Below are 21644 nucleotides of genomic sequence, written 5' to 3' on the forward strand. Positions count from 1 at the left end.
TTGATATCTTCGTTGGAAACTCGTTAAATGAAGATGCTTGGAGAAATAATATATTAAATACACTACTGCATTTGTTAATAATGTTCTTTATTTCTGTAAGCAACTTCATTTAACCAGTTTCCAACAAAGAAGTCAAAGATTTAACTTCTTTTATAACCCCTACTTCAAAAAAGTATAGTACTTTTGAAAAATTTATCAGATCCTTGAACGAAGAGAAGAAAGTAAACGGACAAATATTTAGGAGGAGTGTCTATGTGTGTGTAATTTCATTTTTAAGTATTGCAAAGTTGAAGTTTTTTAATTGCTTTTAATTAATGGAACTTAAAATATAAAATTTTAATTGTAGCAATGCTAATGTCTATTACCAGAGCCGATCACGAAGTTGCCCACAGGGGCAGTGGTCTAAGAGTGAAAACTATGCTTCGAAGATAGAAGAATATAAAATAACGGCATTGTGAAAATCGTATCACCTAGAATATTTTACGTTGTCCACAAACTCTTCCGAAGTCACGAACTGAATAAACAAGCGAACGCGTATAGTCGATGGAAGGAATATAGCGAGCACTGATTGATGCAGTGATACTTAGGGTCGCGTACGGCTTTTTAAGTTTTTCGATTTGGACTGAATCAAAGATAAGGCGCACTTAATGCGGCCCTGACCAAGATTTCGAGTCCTTATCTTTTCAGCGATTTTACGACCTTGCTATATTTCTTCCATCGACTATACTTGATCTGCCGTGACCCGAACGCCAAGCATCCAGACTGGGGCAACAAGGAGAAAAACTCCAAGAGCACATAGCTGGCAGATCACGACTGCATCTTCTGAGCGAAGCTGTTATTCACGCCTCAGCCAACGTTTACGCGGTTCGAGTCAGATTAATGGATAATAACATCGACGAACTTGGAACTCACGAGACTGCAATACAAAAGCGATCACTGGACAATCTCGTTGATATTCAAACCAAACAGATAGCCTGTCAAATGATCGATAGACAGACCCGCAAACGGCTACTGTTGCGAAGAACCGACTGAAACAGATTCAGGGACGAACCGACGAAACCGATTAAGCACGGATGAAATGAACGTGAACATTGATAAGTTTGAGGAGCATTAAAAAAATCGACACCGCCTTACAAGCAGACGAACACGCTCAAATGATACGAAACTAACGAAATTAAACAGTTACCGAATATGATACACTATATACTATCCAGATATGTTTTTCAGATTTGTACAAATAAAATTTCACCTACAAAAAAAATTCCAATGAAAAAATTATTTACAAAAATACGATTAATAATGTAGGAAATGAAAATTCATTTATTTAGTTGAGACACGTAAAATTTGGCGCAAATTTGAAACTTTCATAAGAATATTTATTTCTTATATGATAAAGTATTAAAATATATTCTATTTTTTATCGAGTTTCGAGGGTATGTTTATATTATTATGAGAATAAGGGTGTCTTGTAATTAAATGCAGAGCTTCACTGCTTCCGCATTACTTTTCTTGCCTCTCGAAGAGGCAGCTAAAAAATTCTTTTATAGGGTACGTGCTGAAAAAAGGAACCGATGGTACGAAATGCCTCGCGAACATATCAACACATGCTTATAGTCTGGGCCACGATATAGTGTGATCGTAAATTAAATCCTCGAAATGCGGCACCGATTGAAGTAGCAACACTTAGGCTCATACACTGCATTTCGTTTTAGAGTTCTGACCGAATAAAATAATGGCAACTTATGACTAACAGTATTTCATTTACTATTTGAAATATTTTATTATTTATTAATAACAATTATTTGGAATATTACGAGTTTCTTCCTGGATCTATATAGCCAATTACGTATTACAGTGTAAGTAGAAGTATATTGACACTGGACTAAAAATTTATTCTTACGGTCCTGGTCGAGGTTTCAAGTTCTCGAGCGCCCTTATTTTTGTCAGATTGTTCCGACACCCGAAACACGTTTACTTTGGTTCCTGATGACTTTTACGACGAGGCTATATCGTGACCCGGACTGTACCTACGAACCTACGAGCCTACACTCCCACCACAACCGTCGCTCCCCACTCCGCTTTAATGACTGTCGACGTCACTTGCCCCGAGCTTTGCCCACAGCACTGCCCGAGAGTAACGGAGGGTGCCCATGCCCGCAAAAGGTCTGCTTGAGCGGCTCTGGTCTATACAATTACAAAAAATGAAAATATTTATTAGTAAAATAAAAATACTGAGCAATAGAAAAAAAATTCTTTTTTAATAACGTGTAGGGTCTCCATTGTTCTCAACAAGTTTAAATATTCGATTTTGTATACTTCTACTCTGATTTTACTGTGTTATTTTAAAAATTTTTTTCATGCTATTGTAATTGCAAACAGAGCAAATGGAAAGTTTAACTAAATGCGGATAAAATAAGAAAGAAGCACCTATGCAGGCATATTAGATTAGTAACAGGTGTTTCCATATGAAGACAAAGAAGTAACTAGCGACTATACTTTAGGTATCACAAAACTGATGTTTTAGTGTAGCTAGCATGTTCTCTAAATCAAAATCAGATGAAAAATACATAAAGCATCATTATTTGAAAAGTTTATGTCAGTAGTCACTATTACCAAGGCATATCAGAACTGAAAAACTGCAACTATAGTATCATGAAATGAGAGACAAAAAGAAACAAAGCAAAATCAAATATTTGAATTTGCTGAGAAAGAGTCCATACATGTTATTAAGGTAATCTCACAATTTCATTTTATTATGTTCCTTTTTTGATACTGCTTTTACAGTTATGAAAGGTAGAAGTATCGTATGTTTATAACTATAAAATAATAAAACTTTAATGCAAATGTAGCAAATAATGTGTATTGGGTAAGTTTAGGCAAATTATTATTTGGATTTACAATGGTAGAAAGTAAATTACTTCCTAGAATTATCATGAAAATACAATGTCAATTTATTTGCACAAATTATTTTTACTCAAACTCTGTGATATCGTTTCTGTATCCATCTTTTATATTAAGTAATTTAGCTGACAATAATTATGTATTTTCTATCTATTAAAGTATTATCTAAGCATTATTTATTGTCAATATTGGCGATTATATAAGTACTCTATTAGTTCGTTAAAATAGAGCTTAATATACTCGTAGACACGCAATTCAGTTTAGAAACTAAAGAACATGTAAATAAAAATAATTGAAAATACATGGTCTTAAAACCTTTAAACATAAAGTATATATACTTTTGCTAAGATTTTTGTTTGGTTGTCTCACATCTTGAGCAACGTTTAAAATCCGCAAATGAGCAATGTTTGTCTCGATATGAAGACTTTATTAACTTACAATTTATCTAGAATTCGTGGGATCGTTCGTTCATTTATACCAGCGCTGGTCAGCGCATGCTGTCCCTTTCAATCTTTGTTTTCATGTCACATACCTGTGTCGTCATGGAAACCGCGATGTATAAGAAGCGTCTGTGACAGGCTAGTTTACCCTTCGTCAAGAAAGCTCAAACGCTACGAACAACGTACACTGATAATGAATCCACTTGATTTGTTTCACTCTAAAATAAACGCATGGTTTTCCTTTCTAGGTGTGATTCCATGTTAAACAAGGAATTTGTAAATACATATATTTCTCGCATATCGCTCGGCGCTTGACACGCCTAGGAAAAGAAACCATCTGCACTATGCATTTGGTTAATGCCAAACGAATCAAATGGGTATAATGTACATAAATGTACATTGTATGTACGTTCAGTGACATTGATGCGTTTCTTGACGCTGGCCTCCCATGACTGCACCTTAAGGCCCGATACACACTACCGTGCCGTTCCCGGTCCGTTCTCGATGCAATTGCCGATCGTGCGGCGCATCGGGACGACACCCGGTTGTCTTTGAAGCGCCATCTTGACTATAATTATGAAATGAAACTAATCAAATTTGGTATACTTATCGAGAAACGTTCAAGCAACAACATATATTTTTTTTAGATTTTTAGAAACGAGAGTAGGGATTCGTTTTTGCAAAACAAAAGTTTATTTACAATTTTCATATTGAAAAAGTGTGCGTACAACAAAATTAAAAATATTCTTAGAAAGTTTCATCTTCTGTGATGCGAATGAAAAAAAAAATAGACTACAACATATTACAGTTTCATCAAAATCGGAAGACATGCTGCCAGAAAGTGATCGAATTGGAGTGAAATGACTGGTGGTAAATCGAGAAACCCGTTCACACTGTGAGTTCAGTCCCGGTCTGGTCCGTTTACGCTTCAGCAAAATATTCTTTCTAAAGATAATTGCTGGGACGATACCGAACTGTGACCGGAGCGTTACCCGTAGTGAGAATGGGTACGTTCTAAACCACAGAAGAATATTTGACCGGACCGGGAACGGATCGGGAACGGACCGTGACCGGACAGGGAACGGATCGGGAACGGACCGTGACCGGACAGGGAACGGCACGCTACTGTGTATCGGGCCTTAGGTCTGGTACAGACGAACGATGCGAAATCGCAACGACACGACGTCGCGTCGCTCGTGTGCACCGGGCCTTAGTGTCACGTGATTTGCTTGACAACGCAGCAAGACTGAGGAAGCTAAACAGCTTACGAACCGCTCCTTAGACAGCGCTGATCTATACAGGGCCGTTAAAATCTAACACGTGTATAAATTGAAATTCAGTAACGCCACTCATACATTTACAATATTCCATTGAGAACCCTCTCACGTTGGTCACGTCGCAGTAACTATATCTCGTTGAATCTAATGCATATGTATATGTATGTCCTTGTTAAATCGAATAAAAGGAAGACTTATATTTTTTGTCTCCGTGAGAATTCAATTCTCAATAACTGCTCTGTTTTAAAGTTAATATTTATTATAAACGTTGATAAGTACCCAGCTTTATAAAGCAATTTATTACTACCATTATTACTACCCAAATTTTACTCTCTTTTAAACGATCGGGAACGTGCTTTAGAACTTTTCAACCAATGCTTATTAGAATGTTTCCTTGCCTTTTGTATTGGTACGTTCACATTCCCTATTGAATTACAATACCTTGATTCATAGAATAATAGTTGAAGATGTAGCGTTCAACTTGTATTACTTTAATTTAAATGATACAATCAACGAACCAACTGTTCGCTATTAATTCTAGAAAGGCAGGGGAAGGACTTTCTTTTAAGATAGATGTTTAATGATAAATTTTGATTTAGTGAGAACGCTAATTAAAACGAAAATAAGAAATAGCAGCGAGCAGTATTTATGCATGTACTTGTCGGTTTATGGCTTAATTTGCAGTCGGTATGTAACTTAATGTGCAAGGTATTTACCAAAAATTAACAAATTTTTAAAACTCTTTGTTTTAAGCATTAACACATTGCGATTAGAGAAGAATAAAGTGTAGAAAATTTTGTGTTGGTATGCGTTTTAAATTTGTTTCTAATATTATGATTCTTTGCTAGTGCGGTTAGGGGATGGCGGCACTAAGGTAGAACTGATATTCCCAGATATGAAAAATGATAAAAAATAGTGAAATTATGGATTCGTATATAAATTGGCATTTTATCGTCATTTTTTCAAACAATTTTTAAATAATCAAACAGTCCATGGAAATAAAAGAAATACTTTTAACGTGTCTTCCATAAGTTTTGCTCTGCATTTTATTTAATATCTCTGTATTTAATAAATGTTAATGCTATTATTTTTCATATTTATTTTTCCTTGAAGTTAAATATATTATACAGAAAGCAAGGTTCGTTGTTAATTTATAATTCCGTAGAAAATTTTATTTTCACGAGTAATAGCTTTTCCGTCGAACTTTCTTTTGTAGGAATAATAAAGGTACTAAAAATTTGTTTGCTCAGTTGATGATTAATGGTATCATAATTCCATATTTTAGGTTCAGCTGTATTTCTATAGTTCTCTTTCCTGTTCACTTATATCAAACAGAACAAAGTAAACGAATGATGTCAATAGAATGACAAGAACAACAAAATAATGTTACGACTATAACGCATTACATTCACTTTTCCATAGTTAATTTCTTAAATATTTTATGCGTTTAGGAACACTCGATACAAGTTCAACATCTCAAGGTAGAGGCTCGCATGATTAGTTTGCTGTGTTTCCATACAAACAAGGTTCTATGATTTTAAACCTTTAGGTAAAAAGAGTATGGATATAAATAATTGTATTTCCAAGCTTCTTTTTTTTTAATTATACTGCGGCTGTTTATTGAAATTTTTCAAATTAGAATAATATTGTGATATTAAAACATTAACCTTTCTTCAACATCTTGAAACACCGTTATGACAACCTTGTGAAATAATTTCTTTCACTGTTATGCTCGCCTTACTGTAATATTACAGCAAAAATTAAGCGTAATATCATTCGAGTTTTAAGTAGACGTGATTATGTAGAAGAAATAAAGTTTAAAATACGAATTGCTTCACTTTAACGTTTGTACCAATCGCGAAAAGCAATTCCACATTTTCGTTTTAGATATAAGCGTGATTTCATAGTCGTGTATTACGAATAACGAATCGAACATATACGTTATTCTTCACCTTATTCCCGAAACGCTTTGAATCTTTATTAGTATCGTTTTCGTTGTTAAATTTTCTTAGCAATAATATATGCTTTAAAGAACGCATATCACGGTTAAGACGAACGCTGAAAAGAATAGCGTGATCGGCACAGAATGATGCCTGGAATTGGCAGTGTTTAGGATCACCCAAGGTGGTGATAACGATGGTAATGCCAACGGTCTTTCTGTTCTATGACTTTCTTGAAGAGTACTACCAGCCATGATCTGTGTAGTACTGAGATCGTCGTCACTTTCGGAAGAATCGAAATCCTCGAAACCAGCCACGTGTATTCTTCTCCCATTGCTGTTGCTATTCTTCTTTCTTCCTTTCGGAATAGGCTTCTTTCGAAGCTTCAGATCGGTGTTTTTCACGAAGGTACTGGGAGTTGTCTTTGCAATAAGATGCAGTTCTGGATCAAAAAAGGATTAGTTAAACATCTAATATGTACCAGTGAAAAGAGATTATAAGGTTCCATTTAAAAAACTAAAGGCGACCTTGATAAGTTTGAAAAAAAAATAACTTAGAAAACATATACTGCAATCAGACTGTAAGACCCTCTAAATCAAGGTATTTAAGAACAAAAGGAATATTGGTTCAGTAGTAACGGAAATAATTCAGATGATCAAGCTACGTTCTCCATCCTGTATCTATTCGCTTTCCTTGTCGATATGTTTAGGTTTGCTGAGCTCAAATCAGTGAGTGGTGGGGAATAATGAGAATAGTTCGTTTTAAATTAACCGATCGGATTTCATTTCACTTTAGCAATGTACCATTTTGATAGTTTAATCTCAAGATATTTTTTTCTGAAAATAATAAATATTTCTTATAGTTATTGCATATATGTATATCAGTTTCTTAAATGAAACACAACCACATGTTATTAAGTTTCGAAGAGGAAGGAGCTGTATTGTTAGACTGAATGATTTTTAGACGGCCATCATTTTGAGTATTTGTTATAGTTTCATTGTTAGATGAAAATATCTCGAGATTAAATTATCGGAATGACATATTGTTAGGGTTGTTAAATTTGTCATCTTGTGCTCTGTGAAGGTATAGAAAAAATATGTACTTTGAAGAGATTTTTCTTTTTCTCATTTTGTTCAACTTTGTCTTAAGTAGCTCTTTCATATATCTATGTATAAATAACGAAAATATTTATACAGAGTGTTCAGTCAGTCTTGGGAGAAAATTTAAGGTGTCATTCTAGAAGCCGAAATAATACGAAAATGAAGGATAAAAAAATTTCGTTTGAGGCTTCGTTTTTTAGTTATAAACGTTTAAAAATATCCCTGCAACCCTGCACACCTCCCTACAAAAATATATATAGGGCATGTCAAGACACGGAAGGTACAGTGATCCTCAAAACCAACGACATATGGCCGACACCTTACCTTGTACAAGTTGTAGAGAAAAGGGCAGTGACATTCAACGTTAGTAATTAAAAAACGAAGCCTCAAACGCATATTTCTTATTCTTGATTTTCATCTTGTATCGACTCCTAGAATCACTCCCTGAATTTTCTCCCAGGAGTAGCCGAACACCCTGTATTTGGTGGTACAGACAAACAGTACCATACGGAAATAGTGTTCGTACACCCTGTGTATGTTTATTCAGAGCTGCATGTCAATTGAAACATACAAGTCTTGGACGCTTGTCAACAAGAAATCCGTCATACAGCGATCACTTGAGAAACAAACGAGAGTCACTCTCGCGTTTCTGGGGTACCAGTGAAAATTTGAGCAATGAATTTAAGCATGTGCTTAAATATGGAGATACAGGCACTTCTATAACACGGTTTGAGAATTAGGGAAATACCCGGACAATATGGAACATAATAAGAGCTTTTAAAAGCAAAAAATATTTCATTTGAAATTAGGGAAATCCTCGAATAACACGGAACATAATAAAAGTTTTTATGTGCAACAGATATCTCATTTGAAATTTTTCATTCGAGCGTGGATGTCGTGTCGGGGGTTACCTGTATTGCCATTTCGTTCCTGCATTTAAACTTTAGCATTAATTAATAATTTGAATCACAATGTTCTCTTGAATATTCTATGACATTATTTGCATATTTGAAATCACATTGCTTGTAATGTTAGAAATAAATCGAAATCTTAGCAATATATTGTATAATAATTTACCTTGTAATCGTACAACACCATCCGCTTTTCCAAGAGCATTCACCGATGAACAAACGTATTCTCCGAAATCCTTTTTGTCCAAAGAATTAACAGTGAGATTCATCTGCCAAGAGTAATCATTCAATGCATATTCTGACATTGCATACTTATCACCGGGCACCAACTTTAGGCCTGTAAGGGAAACGAGAATACTGCGATGTTTTCAGTTTTATTAGGGAGCAATCTTTCAGGTGTACTGTTTATGTTGACATTTGTGTTATAACGTGACTAAACTTAAAAAGTTAATATTTATTGAATCGATTACAGTATAGCTGAATTTTGTGAATTATTTAACAAATATTCTTAAATTGGTACGTCTCAGTAAAAGTGAAAAAAAAAACTATTTTTGCATATTTCACAATTGAAAGTTTGTATTTTACACGTATTTTTAACTCTACAGAGTTATTTCATTGTTTTATTTTTTTTATTAATGCCGACAATTATGATTTTTACATTGTTAGTATTTGTTGGATTATTTCTAACAACACCCTATGGAAATAATCAAGTGAGGACAAAAATGTCTCCGGGTTATTTTAAACAAAGGCACTAAGACTTCCACCAGATGCATCTGGTGTCCGTCTTCGAGTCACTCACTGCACAATGCCATACCATAATGTAAACAGTTTCTAGGTATAAGGGGACCCCAACTTTCTTTTGGGTGCCCAGAAACAGTCCTTCAGAAGATTCAATAGAGTAAAGACGTTTCCTCTGAGACCGTAAATAAATCGTATATTACAAAGTTAAAAGACTATTTCATTCCATAACCCATTTCCAATAGTATTAAAGCATGATTAATTAAGCATAGAATTAAGTGAGTGAAATGTATTTATATACAGGGTGTCCCAATTTTTTTTTGACCAAACATTGTCAGTATATTCTATGGGCATAACGAATTAGGAAGGTAAAGGATCTGAGGTCGTTGAAGATGTTGAATGTAACCTTTACCAGAGCCATTTTTGTCTTGTATCATAGCAAGTTCGTTACCATTCCCTTCATATTTCGTATTTTTCTTATAACTTTTTGACAAAGCTTCAAATGACGTACATATGTTTATATAACATGTTTTTTTTTTTATTTATACCCACCGAACATACTGACGAAGTTAGATAGGAAAAAACTAGTATACAGGGTGTGTCCTCTAACTCACGTAAGTACCTAAAATGTCTGCGTTTTCTTTTATAACACGAAAATAGAACTGTAAGGAAGAAAGTTGGATAATCACCTAGAAAAGGAAGCTTTAACTCCAATGACCTTGACCTTGGGATGTGTTGTAGATGGGAGGGGCCTGAGTGACATGTGGTTCGTGGACGATCGTGGTTCAAAAGTTATGAGGAAAAGAAGATTGTGTATGTTACATTACATTTTCTCCAATATAAGTGGTGAGGCGAGTGAGGAACCTGTTTTATTTTTTTTATTAATACCGACAATTATGATTTTTACATTGTTAGTATTTGTTGGATTATTTTTAACAACACCCTATGGAAATAATCAAGTGAGGACAAAAATGTCTCCGGGTTATTTTAAACAAAGGCACTAAGACTTCCACCAGATGCATCAAAGTAGGGAGCGACGTTTAGGAGAAGTTCTGGCTGAACCTTCGTTTCCACGGCAAATAGAACGAACGCTGATGGAACGAAGTAAAAGTACGAGCGGGACGTTAACCACGGGAGACGAGTTTGAGAGAAGGAAAAGAGGGTGGAATTAAAGCGTCGCGGGTCAATTTGTTAATATCGTCCCACTCGAAGAGAGCTCTGTGCTCGGGGTAAATCGGGACTGTAACCGTTTCGGGACGACGTGGATTTTCGATTAAAACGACTCTCTCGAAGCAGCTATATAGGAAACGTCACCGGGGATTTCGATTGGCCTTCCGCCACAATGCCACCTCCCATCCATCTCGTATTCTCCGGGAGTTATTAAAAAACCTAGGGAAACGACGCGGCCGTCGTCCGTTATAAATAACGCGTTCGATTCTCATCGTGATTCGACGACGTGGACGTGAAGTGTGAGGTACGAAGGGGAGAACTACTTTGGAGGGAAGCACTCGAACGCAACTAGCTTTGCACACCTTAAATACGTGCCTGGGAACGGAGCCTCGTTATAGATCCTGTCGATATACCTGCTTGCTCTGATTTCAGGCACTTTGCGCGCTGGCTGTACGGTGTACATCTCAGCCTGCGCGAATACAGAGGACACTGGATGGTGCAGCGAGGATGTTTATACACAGAGAAAGAAGAAATAGAGTGTTTCCCTTTTGGTACAGAAATTGAATCTCTCTAGTTTGTAATTAAAAATGAGGAAGGATTGTAATTAATTACTGTCATTCGTGCAATTAAAAATGAATAATCGATATGAGGTGGGTGAGGAACGTCGTTGCACTGTTTTCACCTCAATTTATTAAAATACAAGTGTTATGGTCGGCGTACAATTTGTCCGGGAAATACAATCGTTTACTTTGTTAACTGTCCCGTCGGGTACGTCGCGATGGTCGGTAAAGGAGAAACTGTCCCGAGGTGTAGGCGTACTCGGTTTTTATATTGTTAGGACAGGGAGACAGGAGTAGCGATAGATAAAGATAGAAGTGGAGAAAGTGGTGGAAACGGAAAATTCGTTCGTCCTCGTGCGAACCTGGATGCCACATGTGCGCTTCTTAGGCCACTCGAGGACGAAAGCAATTCTTAACCCGGGGAGAGACAAAAGAACGGAAACTAAAATCTGAAGGAGTTGGAAAAGAGAAAGTTCGCGTGGAAGAATAGAACGAGGTTTGGTAAGGATTTGTTGACGACGACGTACCCGCCACAGTGGTTAAAAATGAAATTGCATATGCATTTACATAGGATTGCGATCCTAATAGTGGTAGGGTTTGGTTAGATTAGGTTAGGTTAGATTTTTTGCCGGAACTAAAATTGCCCCAAAATTGCAAACTTCGCTTTTTCATAACTTTTGAATCACGATCGTCCCACGCCTCGGACAAAGTGCACGTTAGTCGGGATTGGGATTGAGGCCCCCCTTTCCAGATAATTATCCAAAGATGTTCGATTCAAAGGGATATTTTGCTAAGCAGGCATCTTTTTCAATATATAATATATTTTACCTGTATTTCTGTACCAAGTATTCAATGCTTGTGGAGAAGCTTCAACGTGACATTGAAGGACGACATCACTCTGTACTGGTGCTGCCACCAGTTGATTCGTTACTTTTATCACCGGTTGAACTGAAACAAAATTATTCTCGTTTTGACGTACATATATTTTATACGAAAAAGAAGAAACGAGGTACTCCAATTTGTTTCTACTCTTATTCGAGTGTAGTGGCCAGAATATGTTTAACTAAATTGTATCCGTCGGTCGGTGCTGATCTTGCGTGGTCCGAAGAAGGCCGAAGTTCTCTTCAACAAGTTTGGATGGAAACTGGGTGACGGAACAATTGAAAAACGGAAACGAGGTGTCCAAGCAAAGGTTTATTTCTTTTACTGTATTTTTAAGCATAATATCATACCTATTTGCGTTTTTTATAACGATAAACTTTTTTTGGAAACGATCGTGTTACATACTGTGGGTTAGAAAAGTTAATTTATTATAATATAACGCTTACAAATTAGTTAATAATTAGTTAAATAAAATTTAAACCAAAAGTCTCTGTACGCATAAACATATTTAACTTAAATGGTCAAAATTTTGCATTTTGATCACCGTTAATGATCCTTTGGCCCTAAGTACTTTTCTCATTCATTTTTATATGGGAAGAACTAATTTTGCTATAGTTGAAGACTCAATTTTTCTCCATTCTTTTATTATAATAATGCATATTTTAGTCGTTTCTTTCTTCTTCCATAACATTTTTTAACGCTTAATATATCCTGTAAATGCTCTATTGGGTTTAAATCAGAGAATTGTGGGGGTGTATGAAGCTGTTTCGGTACATTATATAGCAACCACTTTTTAACTTTCTTCGCGGTATGTTGGGGTAGTCACTTTGTTGGAAGATAAACGATGGACTAAGATTTAATTTGTGTATACTGTTATGCAGATTATTTTTCAAGTTGTTCGAATAAATGTAATGGTTCACATTGCATTCGAATAAGCATAAATAGCATAATGTTGTAATTGGAAATAACTCTTGTTAAAGTAATAAAATGTCTGGATCTCGTTTTTCTCTCATTGCTTTATACACATTTTAACCAATTATGCATTAATTCACCGAACTTATGTCAGGTTTTCATGGTCTTTGCATCACTGTGCGACGTTAATAGCGTGAATCTGCACGTTCATAGTAACTAGGGGTAAATATAATAGTATGTATAGTGCCTGGCCGTTTAAGCAAGGTCACATAAGTATTTAATTATAAATCTGAATTTAGTAAATTTAAAGACAGAATCAGTATAATTAGTTTTAAATGACCCTAATAGTCTAAAAATAAATATAATTTATTAAGAGAAGATCAAGGATCCAGAAAAATTTACAGAATTAGAGTCACAGACGACGCGCGACGTACAGGATAGACTTACGTAACATCTTATGGGACTGGGGCCGAGAAGACCCTTACCATTTTCGTATCGCTCCCAACGTTACCGATTCAGCGTAGAATAAGATTACAACAGTAGTAGTGATTGGAATTAGAACTACCTCGTCTGTGATATAACGTACCAGATTTTTTTCCCAGATGTCAATTATTACTTTGAGATGTTCCCTTGTTAGGTAATCGGAAGTTTGACTCGATTTTTTAACAGTTTAACGTTTAATATATCAATAATTGTGCTGAGTTTAAAAAGAATCTGTGACATAGTGGCAGAAAGTGTTTAATTTGACATGAAATGTTTCGTACACAGGATACTCGAAAAGAGAACCGTTGACCGAATAGTCCCGAGCGTTGACGAACGCTCCCGACCACCGTTCTTAAACGCAGCGAGAATCATGTGCGAAACGAACGTTTATGTTGAAAACAATTGTGTTTCTGCAAGTTGAAAGTGAATACAAGTGATATTGAGAAGTGTATGTCGTTGATTTATTCTGTAATTTTGTGTTTTATGTGGATCGGATTGTCGAGTACTTAACAGCAAAGATTGACATATATAAAACGTCTGAACGTTTCAAATACTGAAACTTGTACTTCGAAATTTGTACTGCCAAACACTTTAAATAAGGTGTTTCATGTGACAATAGAGATATTTTAAAGGCTAAAAGTGATTACTGCGTAGTTTAGATAGTTTCTCTCGAGAGTACTCTCAAATTGTGTCCAGGTTTCTGACAGCACTCTCAGTACTGATAAATTTGACTCTTGAGAGCAACTCGCGATAGTTTTACTCTCAAATAGACACATACCTTAACATTGATCAAATTAGCAAATTAAGACGTGGACATTAATTGTGTTGGAGATTATTGAGTTTTTGAGCAACTAAAATGTGTTGAAGGAGCTTTGGGGTATCTGGACGATTAATTTATTTTGAAATTTTCGATTAAGTGAGCTGTTTCGAATAGTGAGGTTACCCCCACTCCTATATCCAGTTGCCTAGCAACGACATGTTGATTCGTCAGTTACTTCTGGACGTCGTAGAGAGTGAACGTAGTTACGTGCATGTTAAGAAGGTATTATTATAAATTTAGTTAATCAATCTCTAAGTGTCTCTAATCGTTTCCTTTAATTAATACTTGTGTAATTCTTCTTAAATTAAGCGTTTGTTTATTTTGTTACAGGTTTTTGGCTATGCTAAAGCTTCGAAAAGAACGAACGTTCAACCGACGCAGTAACGACGCCACGACACCTCGTATTTGAAATCGACTGAAGTGGCGGGAAATTGGCAAGAGCAATTTGTTCCAGCAATTATGTAAGTAGACACATAATCCTTTAATTTATTTAGATCGCTGCTGAACGGCTGGGACGTGAATAGTTATATAAAATCGAAGAATATTTCAATCGCTTTGTCGTGTGTAGCTTCGACGTGAAGAATATACGATATCGCGAAACTTGTGTTTATAAAAACTCGTAAATACTGGCGACCCAGCAGTCGACCGAACACGGCTGCCTCGAAGCATAGTTTTTCTATGTTAAATTCTCAGAATTGTTATTCGCATTGAATTTCCGAAACACGCACAAACTTGTCTAAACTTGTCTAAGCGTGCTCTACCCCCACCACTCGGTATGTTGCGTTCGGTCGTAGAGGACGATGTTACGGGGGGGAATTCATTCGGTTACTGAACTTCGAGTCGACAGGACGCGTTGTTCACATTCGCATATTCTATCATTTCTGGTACTTATCCTAACGATTATTACACTCTCTTACTACTTTTGCCTAATGAATTAATACACTTTTCTTCGATACCTTATCTAATTATCACAACGGTCGAGAGCAACTATTTTATTTTTTTTTTTTTGCATTCAGTTAGCCTTGAGTCATATCATAAACTTCCACAATAGAACTCGAATTAAAGTAATCATTTAATTACGACGCAATTTCGTTTCTTTACAATACACATGTTATAAATTAATATTTTTCTTCTGTTAAGATATCTGGTTGACGAAGAGAGAAAAGAGAGAAAGAGACTAGTCTCAGGGTAACGTTTATGGGTTTGATGGGTTATTACAAAGCCGATCGTATGTATATATATCTTTTTTTTTTATATCATTGATTTTACGTGGGTATGTAACAATGTATGGTAATACATGGTACACATTTATTGCATAATTAAAGGAAGGTATAACTAAGTATACTTATATAAACGTTACAATTAATTGAGCAATATAATAAGATGCAAGAAGAACAGATTAAGCTTCTTTCTTTCGGACGTAATTTATTTTTATATAATTGAGAAAAGAATTCGTGGCTTGATCATTTCAAACTTTGCTTTGTAATATGGGATTTTTAATTATATAAAGTCGTTTGATTTTATTGAAATAATTTGCACCTTTTGCTGCATTTCGGTCGCGATATTTTCTAATTTGTAGAGTCATTAATATTACTTTTCCAGTCTTTTTACTATCCCTATATCGAGTTCAATCACCGACACATACAATTTTCGTCGCAAGTTTAAATATTCTCTAAAATCATTTACGTAGAAGTTCGGTTTAGCCATGGAATTTTACTTCGTACAAACATCTTCGAATATTTATAAACCGCGATATATTACGCGATTCTTAACATAGTAATAATTGCTAACTCTAATAACAAACATTTTTATTTTTTTTACTTTTCACAAATTAATTTCATTGTGTCGCACTATTCGGTACTGCGACGTAAAATAATCTTGATAATTATTGATATTTGCGTTAATGTAAAATGTGTAGTCACCTAAGTTTTTCCATTTCACCAACAATACAGTATTTTCTTGACGAACACTCGGTACGAAAAAAAAAGTAAACACGCCCCCCTCCTCCCTGCTAACGAACAGTTTTTATTTCCAGAGATGTTGACCGCGCGCAATGCGGTCGGTAGAGTCAGTGTTTTTTGCGTACAAGGTTTTTTTCTTGTTTTTCAGAGCAACACAGCTCTTAAAGTAGACATATGTACTAAATTCACAATAAATTACGCGAAGGTAGAGTCAGTGATTTTGTTCGCCGGTGGATATATACACGGTCGCGTTATTAACTTTTTATTTATTTTTTTATTGCTGAAATTCGTTACCGGTATTAGAGTCAGTGCATCACTTGAAGAAACCATTCGACGGAGCTCTCAGAGCTGAAAATGTAAGTATCTATCAAAATAAAAGTTTAATAGTTTGAATCTTTTTCATTTAAAGAGTTGTTAATTCTTAAATTCTTGAAATGCCTATATGTATCTCTGTTTGAGTCAAAATTACAAGAATTTCAAAGTTCATTGTAGTAAATAGTACTGAAAATTTTGAAATAATAATCTCGTTTTTAAGAACAAATAATAATATTCCGTTCTTTTACAAAGTGTTACAGCCTGCCTCAACTGTGGTCCCTATGGTGCCTTCCTGATGACTTCCACGACAACTTCTGGTGTGCAGTGGCATCCTAGATGACTTCCTCTTCGCAGTGGCGGCCTAGATGACTTCCTCTGGGGGTAGCAGTTTGCTGTGGCAGCCTAGACGACAGCTTTAACTCAACGAACTGTGAGTCGCATGCGTTTAAGTTCCTCTGGTCGCTCAATCATGTCGTAGGACGATTGGTCCGAATCGACACGGGTGACTAGTTGTAATTACGTAGTATCTTTTGGACGAGCACAGTGACCGCGGGTGTGAGTAACAACTCACACTCGTGAGTGGTAACATTCTTTGTGATTTATTTCTTAGATCAGGTTAGGTTTCCTTGCACCGCGTCGTTTTTTTCTATTCTGGTTAATGTTGATAATACGATATTAATTACAGTAAAACTAGTAAATACAATTATAAATATACCGACTTGGATACTGGTCAAATAAGAATATTTTCAATTTAGATATTTGTGGAATATCCGCGTGAATAATTGTTTCACGAGAAATCGTCGAATTTTCGTATTAAATTTAGTACAGAAGTCGAATGTCCTTCGACTTCGTCTGTTTGAAAACAGTTATCACACAGTGATAACGATGTTGTATAGGTTTTTGTTAACATTGCCAGAATAGAGACTTGTTCTATTTATTTTATCGATTAAATGCGTATTGCAAGAGAATTGCAGTAGAATGAGTAATAATAATAATATCAAATGATTCATTTGGTTGCTTTGTCTATTCAGTATGATTTTCACTCTATCTCGGGATATAAGAGTGCAATTTAAAAGTAGAGTCATTTACGAAAGAAAGAAATACCATATTAAATTGAAAAATTAGTGCAAGAAGACACTTCGCGAATGTAACGGACCAGATTTCGAAGTCAAAGTATAACAGCCTTGAACCCTAATTTTCGCAAAATTTACTTTGACGACGGGATCGTCCCAGGATGATTTAATAACAACGTGTTTGATTTTCAGAGCCTATTATGAAGAAATAAAAATTTTACCTTCCCTGTGTGATACCTTTTATTACCATTAGTATTAATTATTAGACCGTTATACAAAGTACATGAAAAATCAGATAATAACATATTTTTAGTCGAGGATTTTCAGGTTTAACCCTCCGTATTCGTTGTCAATAACCCATTCACGTGCCCAGGTGCTTCTTGATTGGGTGAAGGGCAATGGGTACGATGACACTAGTTTTAATAATGAATCATTTTTTTTTTTTTTTTATATATATATATAACTTGGTCGGCGGCTGACGTTAGGTTAGCGAATCGTGCACGACGTATTTCCGCAGAGTGTGTGTGGTTAGGCTGTGGAATTGCGTCGCTATAGATTCATTTTTCTCGTTACCAATTTCCGTTTTCCACAGTAACATGTGAAATTTACAAAAAAGAAATAAACGAAACGGAAAAAGGAAATACATTTAAAATCATCGCGTGTAAATTTTTCTCTCGTATGATCGCAATGATCGCTAACCTTTGTCAGCCGATTTCAGGAAAAATGGTACGTACATTAGTGTGTGAATGATTGACTAACTCTTGGGCGTCGGAGGCGTCCCGGGACGTCTCTCTAGTGTAGGATATTGCGCCCAAGTGTCTGTATGAGAACCGTGGAGCGTCTGTTTTTGTATGTGTGACTTGCATTTTTTAAATATAGGTTCAGGGAGGATAGGTAGTATACTTTCTGGTGTGTGTGTATGGTAAATATAAGTAGGTAGGGCCGGGCAGGTTGACACAGTCTCCGATCGGGCAGGCCCAAATTTTTTTTCGTTGTGTCGAACCTGTTTCAGGAAAATCTGATTTGAAAAGTCGAAGGTGAATCCGGCGCGAGTGGAGCATGCCACTCGCCACTGGATGCACTTGTCGAATTTTTCGAATTTCCCGCGCTCGCGGTCGGGTGGTGTTAGGCCCTTCGAAACGAAAACGCACAAATATATTTTGCTCGAGGTTCGGCGTAGATGCACTTGCAATTTATTGCTCGTGTCCATCTACGTGTTCCAAGTTTTCCGGCTTCCGCGATTTATCTTTTTTATTTCACCTTTATATGTTATGGTTTATTTTACGATACAGGGAATCTCGAGCGTAAATTTAAGTTTCAGCAAAAGAGAGAGAAGGGAGAGGCTATGAGCCGAAGTGACCCGGCAAACTGCCAAAGAAGAGGGTTACTGGGAATGACTCTGCATCAATAGGATGCAGAGTAATTCTCGTTGCTACTTTGTCACTGTGCTCGCTTGCATGTAGTATTTTGTAGAATGTATTTCAGCTGGAACTGGACATCGCCCACCCTCCCACCCCTGTCGCGATTTTAATTAGCGTTGCGACTGATTGATCACGGTTTGTATTAGCGTTGCGAGAAATTGACACGCGACTTGTATCAGAGTTGCGAGAAATCTAGTCGCGATTTGCATAAGAGTTGCGAACCAACTGAGATCGCGTTTTGAATTAGAGTTGCGAATTGATCGAGATCGCGTTGGAAATTAGTGTCGCGGTTGCTCTTGTGTATTGAATTTTTATACTTGGAATCTTTATTCAATTGTAAATGTTTGCTTTTAAAGTAAAGTTACAGTTTTTTCCCTTTTTTTTTTCAGAGTAAATTCGTTTCATTTATTCAGAGTAAAAATAGGTCGAAGGAGTCTTTACTCCATCTGTAATTTTAACGATAGCGTTGCGTCAACGAATGAACGCGTTTTGCCTTTGAGTAGTGTTGCGACGAAATGCCCAAATTTTTCAGGAGTCGCTGAAAGAGCTGCGCCAAAGGAGATCAGGGCGATAGCCCTGATCACGACTGCCATGGATCCCCCGTTATTAGTGTTGCGTATTATAAATTACAGAGTGCATAGATGACTAGTGTTGCGTATTGCCCAAAGCGCCCTTACGTGGCTGCTCTCGCGTTTAACAGTAACTTTTTTTTTTTTCGTAAATTCAGATTGCAAATGAAATGAAGCACTCACCGCGATTGATTCTGGGACTCTTTTTATTTTTCATACATTTAATAGATTAGTGTTGCGTAAGAGAATGAATTATCCCACTCACGGTTTTTGCTCGGGTTTAGAACGAGTGGATTATGAAATATACCGAGTGTTTGTCATAAAATACTGTTGAATTATATTCATTGTATTGCTATAACAGATATTTACTAATATTTGCGATGTTACGTATGTAATATCGACGACGATGATTTATTTTTAAAGATGTAACTATGACGTTGAGATGTTGAGAGTTTTGTATTGAATCGGAATGTATCAGAGGAAGAATTAATAATGAAAGAAAGTACAAGTAGAAGCACGGTCAATTAAAGAAAAAAAAAAAAAAGAATTGTTATTAGAGTTAGTTTACTTTTCTCGCTACGTGTAGGATTCGTAATATTTGCAAATTTGCACACTGGTCGATGTAACAGTAGAGTGTAGTGAATTTTTATAAATTTTCGGAATAGCTTTGTATGAATTGAAGTACACTCGCGATTATGCTTTTCATACTCCGTGTGTGACATAAAGAGCTTGCAAAGAAACATTGTTACGTGAAAAGTAGTTGTCTTGTAATATTCATAGTAAAATGTGCATTCGTATACTGAATCATCGAGGCATCGCGTACTCGTTGCTAATTCACGAAATGGTAATGTAGATACAATTGCAGTAAAATGTGCGATTATTTCGGTTTTAAATAATTTATGAAAAAAATATGGGAATGTCTTTCCACGTGTTCTTCCGGCGAAAATTATTACCGATAAACGAATGGTACACAATTTTCACCCTTTCTTCTTTCATTTTGGTAGTCGGTATAGAAATTTGTCAGTTTATATTTTATAATTAATGTTTATTCCAATTCAGTTAGCAGAGATTCTCTAATTTCGAAAGTAGAAAAGATCAGTTAATACTTGTGAATGTGTACCGAGTAATTGCTAATAACGAAAAGTACCTTTCAATTCGTTTAACATCGCTTGTGTTTCAATTAATCTGTAAAAATATGTATGCGTACATAATATCTTTTCTTTTCAGCTGTTAAATTTTCATTTTTGCCAATTGTTTTAATATCACTTGCATTTCAATTAATGTGTAAAAATACGTATGTATATGTGCATCAGATTGCTAATAACGAAAAGTACCTTTCAATTCGTTTAATATCGCTTGCATTTCAATTAATGTGTAAAAATACGTATGTATATGTGCATCATATCGTTTCTTTTCATTTGTTGAACTTTCATTTTTAATTATTATCATCGAGGCTTTCGGGTGTAAGCTAGATCCTTATGGAAATAGTTCTCCAATCCTCAATAATAATAATTATACTCCGGGCCGCGAAAACTTGAAATCTTTGATTTCATTTTTATTATTTTATGTGTTAAAATATGTGTATATATGTGCATGTTATCATCTTTTCTTTTCAACTGTTAAACTTTGGTTTTTGCCATTACTAATCCAACAAACAACAAGTATGTTACAGATTGTATAATACCTCGAGTATTACAGAAGCGAATGTACGGAAGCTGAAAAATGGTAAAGTACGAATGAAAGGAAATTACTGGAAGAAAAATGGTATATGTCATTATTAAATGATGTTCATATCGTCACTTGCAGAATATAACTACTAAATTTGTTTGAGTTCGAGTTTGTTGCAGGTGACGGAGGAGCAGTGGAGCTGATATTTCTCTTACCTTTCCTTTATATCTCTTTAGATTTTTAGAATAGGCAGGGTACAGGTTGCTTTTAAAAAAAACGTTAAATGTTAACTAGCCACGCTATTTTCAACATTAGGTTAGGTTCTTAATTAAGCAAGATATTTTTAAGTTAAGGTAGATCTTTAATTAGACTGGCCAGTTTCAACGTACAATTAGATTCTTAGTCAGGTAGGCAATTTCTAAGTTAAGTTAGAAGCGATATTTAATATTAAGTTAGATTCTTAGTTAGGTAAGCGATATTTAATATTAAGTTAGATTGTTAGT

General features: G+C 35.6%; 1 protein-coding gene across 1 annotated transcript in view; it reads right to left on the minus strand.

Moving 5' to 3' along the window:
• Positions 1-6644: 6644 nt before the first annotated feature.
• The window catches only part of LOC108576793 (lachesin-like), a 37400-nt gene continuing 22400 nt past the window's right edge, over positions 6645-21644 (minus strand). Inside the window, exons 6-8 of the mRNA XM_017939853.1 lie at positions 11866-11985; positions 8736-8906; positions 6645-7000 (exon numbers count right to left, since the gene is read on the minus strand). Coding sequence (XP_017795342.1) covers positions 6645-7000; positions 8736-8906; positions 11866-11985 — 647 coding nt within the window. The remainder of the gene's footprint in view (positions 7001-8735; positions 8907-11865; positions 11986-21644) is intronic.

This window comes from Habropoda laboriosa, unplaced genomic scaffold (genome assembly GCF_001263275.1).
Source record: "Habropoda laboriosa isolate 0110345459 unplaced genomic scaffold, ASM126327v1 scaffold409, whole genome shotgun sequence".
NCBI classification, from domain to species: domain Eukaryota; kingdom Metazoa; phylum Arthropoda; class Insecta; order Hymenoptera; family Apidae; genus Habropoda; species Habropoda laboriosa.